The sequence below is a fragment of the Diabrotica undecimpunctata genome, chromosome 9 (assembly GCF_040954645.1).
Source record: "Diabrotica undecimpunctata isolate CICGRU chromosome 9, icDiaUnde3, whole genome shotgun sequence".
NCBI lineage: Eukaryota > Metazoa > Arthropoda > Insecta > Coleoptera > Chrysomelidae > Diabrotica > Diabrotica undecimpunctata.
In genome coordinates this window covers 71,217,058-71,228,637 of record NC_092811.1, presented here as the reverse complement: position 1 = coordinate 71,228,637, position 11,580 = coordinate 71,217,058, and the positions used below count along the sequence as shown (strand labels likewise).

The 11,580-nt window shown below is 34.3% G+C and overlaps 1 protein-coding gene across 1 annotated transcript; it reads left to right on the top strand.

Annotated features, from left to right (window-relative positions):
* Positions 1-5,576: 5,576 nt before the first annotated feature.
* Positions 5,577-10,122, top strand: LOC140451122 (uncharacterized). The gene is made up of 4 exons (XM_072544851.1): positions 5,577-6,579; positions 6,660-7,286; positions 7,422-7,858; positions 7,954-10,122. Exons 1-4 carry the CDS (start codon positions 5,577-5,579, stop codon positions 10,120-10,122), a joined length of 4,236 nt encoding a protein of 1,411 aa, XP_072400952.1.
* The last annotated feature ends 1,458 nt before the right edge of the window (positions 10,123-11,580 follow it).

Below are 11,580 nucleotides of genomic sequence, written 5' to 3'. Positions count from 1 at the left end.
ATTAGCTTTATTTGAAAAAAGTATGTATACACATATTCAGTCATTTATAGTAATAAATCAAATTACTTTACTTTATCAAACAATTTATGATATTTTTGAGAAAGTAGAAACTGCAATCTCATTTGCCAAAATAAATACCTTGCACAATTCTATAGTAAATCCAATTGAACTTTTAAATGAAATAAAGAAAGCAAAATCTCAGACAAAGTCAAAATTAATGTCTTTTGATACTACACTAGGAAAAATAATTCAGTATGAGAAAATAATAAATATTAAGAGCTATTCAGTAAATTCTATAATTACATTTGTATAAGAGATTCCATTAGTTGAATCGGAAATATATGATTATTACCAGCTATTCCCTATTCCTATTCCTATGAACAACTCAAATTATCTTATTCATTTACCTTACAAACCTTTCCTTGCACTTAATGAATTTAGCTATATCTACATGGAAGATATATGCACAGAAATAGACTCAGAAGAGTACATATGTAAAGGAAGTAATAAACTAACGATAACCGAGGAAGCCCCTTGTGCAGTCCAATTAATAAATTTCAAGAAAAAGGCATTGTCATGTGAATATTTCGAAGTAAAGATAAAGAAGATAGAATCTACAAGAATCAGCGACGGAAAATGGATAGTTACAGTTCCAGAAGAAGAATTAGCAATTATCGAGTGCCCAAACTCAAAAGAAAATTTACCAATACATGGAAGCTACGTTTTAGAATCCGTTCCTGAATGTACCGTGAAAATCAAGAATGAAGTCTTACAAACAGAAAAAATGAGTAAAAACCACTTTGCTCATATAAATCTTCCAAAAGTTATTCCTTCTATTAATATTTTTCAAAATGAAAGTTCAAATTTTTCACCAATAAATCTTAATACAATTAACCTTAGAAAGACTAAAGATATTTTAGAAAAGTTAGAAACACAAAAATATAATTTAAAAGATAATAATTCAATTTATTTTAAACAAACAAGTTTTTGGACAATCTGTATATATATAATAATTTTCATTTTAATTTTATATTATTTAACTAAATATTGTAAAACTGTGCGTCAAAGAAAACTAGAAGAAACAAGAAAAGAAGAAACCCAAGAATTTATTGTGTAAAGAAGCACACCCCAAGGATATGCTTCTTTCTAAGGGAGGAGGAGTTACGTCCCTGGATTATCCAATGTGTGACGACATATAGAAAGACTATATATACCAGTGTTTAATTAGATAAAGAGCTTTTTGTTTTGTAGTTGTTACCATACCTGTACGTTCTCAATAAATAAATTTTGTTACGAAAATTAATTTTTAAAAAAACCGTTTTCGGCTTTGACTTTCGTAACTAAGGCATCAGTAAATTGTTTACCTAACAACTTGTTTGATTTAGAAGACAATAATTTATTGCCCGATGATAATTTACAAGAAACAAATATTACTAAATCTACAGAGGAAAGTAATCAGGTGTGTATTAGTTTTTTTATTTTTATATTGATCTGAAGCTATGTATTTGTGGCATTTTTGCAATTAACTATTCTAAATGGGAAATAAGCCAGTTTGACTAAAAAATGATGTTATTAACGTTTCGATGACCAGATCGGACGTCGTTGTCAAAATATTAATAATTAATATTTTGAATTTTGACAACGGACGTCCGATCTGGACATTGAAACGTTAATAAAATAATTTTTTTAGTTAACTGTGGCTTATTTCCTATTTAAAATAGTTTATTTTTGTAAATTATAATAAAATTTACTATACGTAAGTAATTATATTTTTCCATCTGTTCTAGGATGGTGATACAAGTAGTATTGTTGAAGACAGTGACGAAAGCATCGCCGATAAAAATTACTTACCACCGGCCGATTATGATGTGAATGACACTTTAACGTCTAGTAATTCAGAGATAGACAGTGATGACAATATCGTAAATGTGAATTTATTACAAACTAAAAAATTGGCCAAGAAAAGATTAAGTTATTCTGAAAAGTGGGGAAAAAATATCAAGAAAAAAAAAACGAAATTTGGGAGAAGAGTATATCAATGCAGCAAATAAAAAAATTGAAAAAAGAAAAATGTTAACTTCATGTAACGATAAGTGCCGACTGAAATGTGCTACTAAAATATCTGAAGATCAACGTAGACGTATTTTTAAAGCTTACTGGCAATTGGGTTCAATTGACAGACAAAGAGGCTTCATTGATTCACATATTTCTGAAATAACGCCAGTATACAGAACTACAAAAGAAGGTAGTAATAGATCTAAAAATTTAAAATATTCTTTTAGAGTAGAAGATAAAGTATTCCAAGTTTGGGAGTTGGGGACTGATTGGGGATTGGGAAAACTAGGCGTGGGTTTTCTCGATTCGGATACACGCATAATGGTTATAGCGCGGGTGATTTGTAAAATAGTGATTCCACCAGTGTTAGTAGCATCATATGTACTATATATAAATCAACCAGTAGAGCCTCTCAGAAACACACGATTGCATCGGATATTGCAAGCAATTCGTGGTGAATGAGCATAGAGACTCTAGTTACAATATTTATAGTTGCATACGTCTACACATTGTTATATACCATGGCGGCAAATCAGCCGATAACCGCCATACCACAACCACCTCCTCTTCCACAACAGGGAGATGTGGGTTTCGTCCAACGGATGATTAATTTATTGGCAGGCAATAACAACAATGCTCAACCTGCACACCTTCCTTTACCACTGGATAACGTGGCCCAACCACCAGGGCTATTAGAAGTGCCTCCTCTAGAACCTGGTACTGCATTAATGATCAATGCCCAAACCCCGGCACGGTTTGCCTAATGAGGAATGGTCAACGCGCCTACGATCTACACGATAAAATCAAGAAAGCCGTTGACTACCTACACCTTAAGACATGTGGCAAGATCATTCATGGCAAATATCAAGCATACTGCGTAGCCATGCTAACCACATTTTTTGACGACAGCAAAATACTCGATCCAAGAGCGCGCAGACAAATATTCGATGAAGCTATGTCCCAGCACATGAATGACCGGATGCGCCCAAATATCGTCTTCACACCAACCAATATACACACGTTCAGGGCAGTAAATAAAAACATACGAGGAACAGTATACAAAAGACGATGGTACTGGCCATGGATCGTTGATGAAGAGAACTTGGACGACACTTAAAACACCAATCCCCTCCTGTCGGTCCAACCATCCATCAGCATGTTCGATTTGGTGATCCCGATTACCGGCGCTGTAGCGATAGGCACAATCGGTATGTACGCTATGCGCCGTCTATCACAAAACGCAATAGCTTTTACTACTACCCACAGTCCGGCGAGAGCTGCTATGCAGCATATAGAAACCGTCATCGACCGAGAATTGACGAGAGCTACCGCCCAGATCGAGTCGCGTATTGCTACCGACATCTTAAAAAATTTGTCGTGCATCCCCGCAAGTGGACCGATGAGCAGTATTGTGGAAGCATGCAGCCGGCCTCTAAAAGAGGTCTTTACATGGATCAGCTGGGGCAGATAGGGGATGCTGACGGATGCTAAAAAACGCCAAGTTTTCTCAATCAGTTGCTTTCATAAAGTCCTCGTAGACATACCGTCTCAGGACTTGCAACTTAATGTAGAGTCATATGTCGTCATGTTACCAATCCAACGGTAACTCTATAATCTTAATTTTATACAAGAAATAATGTAAACTAAATTTCAATTAGTAATTTTTAAAGGGTTTTTACCCCCATATTTAGTGGCTACATTCATGTATTAACCTGTAAATATTAACCACATTTTACATTAACCTTGGTCAAAATTTAAATTATTTCATGTTCTTTTTAATTGTGGCTTAAAAGTTTAAAAGTGGTTAAATACTTTTTTAGGACACTGATGATGGAATATTCATTCCGAAAACGTTTAACATAGCACGACTGGGTTTTTATATACCTTTTTATAAAGGGTTTTATTAAAATTTTTTTAATATATGGTATACAGCCAACTACAGGAACTTAGTTTCCTTGTGGATTTTTTATTCCAAGTATCTAAAACTCTCTTTAAGAATACGTTAGCCATCAACAATAGGACCATTTTTACAACAACTAGAAAGAAAGATAAGCATGGCTGTTTATTAACTGATCAACGAGGAAGACATGGGAAACAAAAAAGAATCAATGAAGAAGTACTTCAAGGAATAAGAGACCACATCAAATTATTTCCGAGGAAGAAATCACATTACTGCCGAGATCGTACAAACAAAGAATATCTAGATGGAAGTCTACACATTTCTACTATGTATCGCCTTTACGTGGAAAGGTGCACGTTAAATAGTAAACAGGTTGTCAAAATTTCTATGTATTCAAAAATATTAAATACGGAGACTAACATCGCATTTCACTTTCCCAAAAAAAAACCAATGCAGCTTATGTACTAGTTACACAAATGGAAATGATGAACAGAAAAATGAACTGAAAAGCAAATATGAAGCGCATTTAAGTGAGAAAGATTTAGGCCGACAAGAAAAGATTCAAGATTTGCAATCAGGTGAAAACGTCCAAGTGTTGTGTTTCGACCTTCAAACCGTTCTCCCTACTCCTTGTGGTGAAATTAGTAGTTTCTATTATAAACGGAGACTGTCTAGTTACAACTTTACTGTGTTTGACATAAAATCAAAAAGTGGATACTGCTTTTTCTGGCATGAAGGAATAGCAAAGAGAGGGGCCAATGAAATTGGTAGCTGTATCTATAATTTTTTGAAAAGTGAAGCATGCAAAGTAGAACATGTCATTTTCTACTCTGATAATTGCGCAGGTCAAAATAAAAATAAATTTTTGTTTTGCATGTACCTGTTCTGTGTGATGCATGTCAACAAAATCAAGACAATTACACACAAATTTTTAGAGAAAGGTCACACACAGAATGAAGGTGATAGCATGCATGCCACCATAGAAAAAGAGAAAAAGCTTGTTATTAAAAGTGGTCCAATTTACGTCCCTGCACAATGGGCAAGTATACTCAAATCAGCAAAAAAAAACTGGGATTCTCTATAATGTGAATGAAATTTGCACTCAAGATATTTATGATCTAAAGTCACTAAGTAACGAAATGGGTAAAAATTTCAGTAAAATTACAGAAAAAGAAAAAGTTATTTGGAATGAGTTAAAAATTATCAAAATAGAAAAAATGCACCCGAATACAATTTTTTATAAAACTTCTTATGCACAAGATACTTTCAAGACTATTGACATTAAACAAAATAATAAAGAACTTAGGAATCAAGGACAAAATAAGGAAATCCAGAATCACATATGCCAACTCAAATAGCATTACAAAGTCAAAGTGCTAGATTTACAATTAGAAAAAATGCAGCAATTAGTAAATTAAATAGATTTGTAGATTTTTTTCAGTCAGTGAGATTAGAAAAAACATCTGAAACTTTTAGCTTTACAATTAGAGTTACAATGTTTAGATGCTCAAAGCTTTAATGAATCAGAAACATTAACTTTTGAAAATACATATACAGGGTGATTTCGGAAGCCAAAGAATATTTATCAAAACAAGGTGAGTCAAAAAAGTCACAATTAAACATGTCTGTAGTTAAAGGTCAATCAAATATTCGTTTACCAACTATAGAATTGCCAAAATTTACTGGTTTATTTGAGAGATGGTTAGAGTTTCGTGATTTGTTTCTATCATTAATTCACAATTCTGATCACATGGAACACATTCAAAAATTTCATTATTTACGTGCATCACTAGCAGGTTCTGCTCCACAATGTATTAAATCCATAGCATTTGTAGCCGAAAATTATGAGTTAGCATGGAAAACACTATGTGACAGGTATGATGATAAATCATTGATTATTCACAATCATATAAAATCATTAGTGAACATAAAAGAATTAAAACCAGATGTTTCAAGCTCCTATAGAGATATTGTTGATTTAATCTCAATAAAACTAGCATCATTAGAAAGTTTAGGCGTTAATAAAAGTCATTTGGCAGATTTATTAATTATATTTATTGTCTCTAGTAAATTTGATAATGATACTATTGATGAGTGGGAGAAACAAATAGTAAATATAGATTTTCCTAATCTGGAAGATTTTATTTCATTTTTATCAAATAAAGCAAATTTCATTGACAAGGTCAATAAACATAAAATCAAGCACAAGGTTTCATCTTTCAAACAGAAAGCGTTTGTGGTAAGTTCAGGTGGTCAACAGGATAAGCAGAATACATTATCTTGTTATTACTGCAAAAAACCTCATTTTTTATTTAAATGTAGTGAATTTTTGCAATTGCCAGTCAGTCAGAGGAGGCAAAAAGTAAGTTTATTCAAGATTTGTGAGAATTGTTTTCGTCAAGGACACCAAGCTACTACTTGTAAGCATGGTCATTGTAGGCACTGCCCAGAGAAACACAATTCTTTGTTGCATGATTCCAAGATAACATATACCCATGTAGTTCACACAGGGTCGCATTTAGATCAAGTTTATGGTCCAGCTCAAGATTTTCAGAGCACAGATTCGCATTCAGATCAAGTCAATACTTCAGCTCAAAGTTTTCAGAGCATAGGTTCACACGCAGGTCAGTTTTATACTTCTGGTCAAGGTTCTCAGAGCAAAGAGTCAACTACAGCTTATGGTAATATATATATTGTTCTTCAGCTCACAATCCTCAGAGTATAAATTTGGATTCAAGTCAAAACTGTCGACTTGAAGCAGATCCAACCTCATATTGTCAAAACAGACATACTAACATTACTGTACCAGTAGATACTCAGCTAAGGAGTACAGTCAGTAATGGGTTGCAAGTTTTAAATCAAGCTTCAGAATCAAATCAGGAAGCTAAACCAGATACAATCAAGAATTTTTGTAATCTTTCAACAAGTGGTCAGGTCTTATTAGCCACAGCTTTGGTACAAGTATTTGACAAGCATGGAAATCGGCATATTTGTACAGCACTTTTAGATAATGCTTCAATGTCTAATTTCATATCAAAGGGTTTAGCAGATCGCCTAGGGATTACTCAACAAAGGGTTCAGTTGTCAGTATCAGGACTTGCACAGAATCAGTCTGTGATTCAATCCTCTTGTAATGTAAGTAATCAGTTTTCATGTTCTCTTCAGTGTTTAGTTATTCAACAAGTAACAGATGATTTGCCTAATAGGTATTTTTCTAAATCTTCATTACTGATTCCCAACAATATTACACTAGCAGATGCTAGGTTCAATGAACCCAAAAATATAGATATCCTCATTGGTGCAGATTCTTATTGGAATCTCATATGTACAGGTACGATTCACTTAGGAAAACATCTACCAGTGCTACAAAAAACAGTTTTAGGGTGGATAATTTCAGGTCCACTTGGATTATCTAAATTAACATAAAATAATAGCAAATGTCATTTTACGAAAGTCACCGATTTAGAATCACAGGTCGCAAGGTTTTGGGAATTAGATACCATTCCGGACAACAAGCAGTTGTCAAATGAAGAACAGCAAGTGAAAGAACATTTCATAAACACAGTTCAACGTGATACATCAGGTCGATTCATTGTATCAGTTCCGTTAAAGGAACCAATATCAAGGTTAGGGAACTCAAAGGACATAGCAATGAAACAGTTTTACAGTTTAGAGAGAAAGCTAGCAGTCAACCCCCAACTAAAGAAGTTGTATTCAGACTTCATGAAAGAATATAAAGAATTAAACCACATGACATGGTTTACTCTTAGTGATACTCAAATTACCTATTATTCACCACACCATGGTGTTTTAAATGAAGAAAGTGACACTACCAAGCTTCGTGTTGTTTTCAATAGTTCCGCATTGTCATCTTCAGGACATTCATATAATTCCATTCAAATGGTAGGTCCAGTAGTTCAAGATGAATTGTATTCAATTATGTTAAGGTTAAGACAACATAATATAGTAATTTGTGCAGACATTTGTAAAATGTACAGACAAGTGATGGTACACAAAAGGTTCCATCCGTTGCAATTATTGTTTGGAGAAACAATCCTAACGAAGAACTGCAGACATATGCGCTCAACACAGTAGTGTATGGCACTGCAAGTGGTCCATATTTGGACACGAGATGTCTGGTCCAGTTAGGTATCGAAAATGAAAAATCCAATCCAGAAGCAGCTCGAGTCATAAAGAATGATTTCTTTGTAGATGATTTAATTACAGGTGCAGATTCAGTCAATCAAGGAATCATATTGTGCCAACAAATAGATGACATATTAAAATCAGGAGGATTTCATCTCAGAAAATGGAAATCAAACAATTTGGAGGTATTCACAAATATTCAGCATACACAAGAATTTTATGAATTTTATTTTGGCTCTTCAGAAGCGTCAAAGGTGTTAGGGCTTTATTGGTCAGCAAACAAGGATGTCTTTTCTATGAAGGTAGTGTTACCCCAAGTTACAAAATTCACTAAACGACTTATCTTATCCGAAATAGCAAAGATCTTTGATCCATTAGGTTTAATTAGTCCTTTAATTATTAAAGCAAAAATATTGCTTCAATGGCTTTGGTCTTTACATTCATCTTGGGATCAAGAGGTTCCACTAGACATTCGCAATAAATGGATTTCTATAAGAACAGATCTCAAAGAACTGAACTCACTCCAAATTCCTAGACATGTTGTTTGTATGGATCGAGTATATGTTGAAATTCATGGGTTTCAGTCTGCCTATGGTGCATGTATCTATGTACGGTCCACTGATTCAAATAACACTATTCAAACTAGTTTACTTACGTCCAAAACAAGGGTTGCACCATTAAAAACCATCAGCATTCCAAGGTTGGAATTATGTGCTGCGCTCTTGTTAGCAGAATTATTTCAGAAAGTTGTTAAATCGTTAACAATCTCAATTGATGATTACTATCTGTGGAGCGACTCCACAGTTACACTAGCATGGATTAAAACTTCTCATATGTTACAAGTTTTTGTCGGGAATCGTATAGCTCAAATTCAATCTCTCACAAATGTAGATAAATGGAGATATGTACCCACAGCAACACATGCAGCTGATATTCTTACACGAGGTATGACTTCAGCTAATTTACTTCAGAATTCACATTGGTTTAGTGGACCACCCTGGTTAAAACAAGCTCCAGATAAGTGGCCACAAGATATATTTAATCTTAGTCCCATCTCAGCAGATAGTCTTCTTGAAGTTCGAAAAATCTACACATTGCTTCAGAGACAACCAGTTCATTTATTTCCATTTGAAAAATTTTCTAGCTTACAAAAACTTCAACGTGTAACAGCTTATTGTTTAAGATTTATTTCTAATTGCAGAAAACTTAAACAAGAAAGAGTTCAAGGTGATCTCTCCTTAACCGAAATAAATCAATCACTAGATATGTTAATATCACTTGTACATCGGGAAGTCTTTTCGACTGAAATCGATGATCTGTTAAAACTAGGTAGGGTAGACAGGAAGAGTCGACTTCTAAGTTTGACACCATTTCTTCAAAAGGGCATCATTCTTGTAGGTGGAAGACTACAAAATTCTTCTTTTCCATTCGATAAGTGTCATCCAATAATTCTTCCTTCAAATCACAAATTAACTTACCTTATTTGTCACAAATTTCATCAACAATTAGGTCACGCAGGACCGCAGCTAATGTTATCAGTCATTCGCGAAAAATACTGGCCCATATCAGGTAGAAATTTAGTAAGAAAAATTGTCAGAGAATGTGTTACATGTTTTCGATGTAAACCGACAATTTGTACACCATTAATGGGTCAATTACCATCATCACGAGTTTCTCAAACTTTTCCTTTTAATCATACAGGAGCTGACTATGCAGGTCCATTCATGATAAAGGATCGTAAGGGTCGTGGTTGTAAGGTTTTCAAAAGCTATCTTTGTCTTTTTGTTTGTATGGCAACAAAGGCAGTACATTTAGAGGTAGCCACTGAACTGACCACATCCGCATTTTTAGAAGTATTACAGCGCTTTATTGCTCTCCGAGGCAAACCATCTGCCATCTACAGTGACAATGGCAGTAACTTCGTTGGAGCGAACAATAAATTGAAAGATCTTAGTTCTTTTCTTAAATGCAACCAATCTACTTTACAAACGGAATTGGGTGTTAATCAGGGAATCAATTAGCATTTTATACCAGCTTACTCTCCGCATCAAGGTGGACTGTGGGAGGCCGGGGTTAAAAGTGTTAAGCATCATCTAATTAGAATTATGTCCAATCGTTTGCTTACTTTCGAAAGTTTTTATACAATTGTAACGCAAATTGATAGAATTTTGAATGCTCGACCACTCACACCTCTTTCCTCAGATCCAAACGATTTCAATGTACTTACGCCCGCACATTTCCTTATTGGTCGTCCGATAAATTCCATACCATACCCAAATGTTGCAACTTGAACAGTGTAAACAACACTTTTGGACTCGGTCAAAAGAGTACATCAATGAGCTACAACAACGCACTAAGTGGAAAACTAATGCAGCTAGTGTCAAGGAGGGAGCTATGGTCATAATCAAAGATGACAACTTGCCTTCGTACAAGTGGAATCTAGGACGGATCGTCAAGTTATACCCTGGAAAGGACAATATAGTGCGAGTGGTATCGATTAAAACTGTTAATGGAATTTACAAACGGGCCGTGGCAAAAATTTGTCTATTGCCAATCGAGACGGACAATGTTTTTTTGTAACATGATTGTATTTCAATGTTTATTTGATTTATAATGTTATATATACTTTTATATTTGCATAGTTCATATTTGTTGAAAGATTGTCTTTCAAGGCTGGGGGCATGTTCAGAAATGTAAAACAATGATAATTATTTAAATTTGCCGCGCATTTGTAGACGGGACCTTAGCTGTATTGGCGGTCGGCACTTCATGTCTTGCCGAAAAAGAGAAGAGTCGCCACCCGCCAGCCGAGAGTGACAGTCGGTCGAAAAAATAGGTTAAGAGATGGCATGTCGATATAGTCGATATTATTTTTGTTATAAGAGTTTGGATAATAAATTTGGTATCTGTGCACATATCCTTTAATTTTTACTAGAGATACAGTCCACTAGCGAAGTTAAACCAGCGCACCAGTTACAAGGGCGAACATAATCATTCAAGAGAACAAGAATGGTCTAACCTACGCCAACATAAAACAATTGGCCGGTTGGTTCACGTGACGAACACGCTATTACAACAGCTGTGTTGAAGAAACGAATTTTCAGTAGTTTGTAATTATTCAAGCGAATAAATAGTTGTATTTTGGCGAATTATGAACAGTTTTTTTTATTGTTATGGAGTTATTAAGTGAAAATGGTGAGAAGCCTTCCTGAACTCGATGTTTACAATAAACACTTAAAAACAGATTCTACCTCACCAGAGGAAACCGTTGATGGTTTGGAAAATTGCCAACATGCAGAAAATGACTGTTTTTTGAATTGATTACCTAGATTTTTTTTGTTTAAACATTTTCTTAGTATGACTAAAAAAGCTTTATTTTCGTGAATAATTCCCTTATGTTTTTTATTGAAGTAAATATGGTTTGTTATTAGTTTATATATTTATTTGCAAAACTGGTTGTTTGCAATATACATTATTTT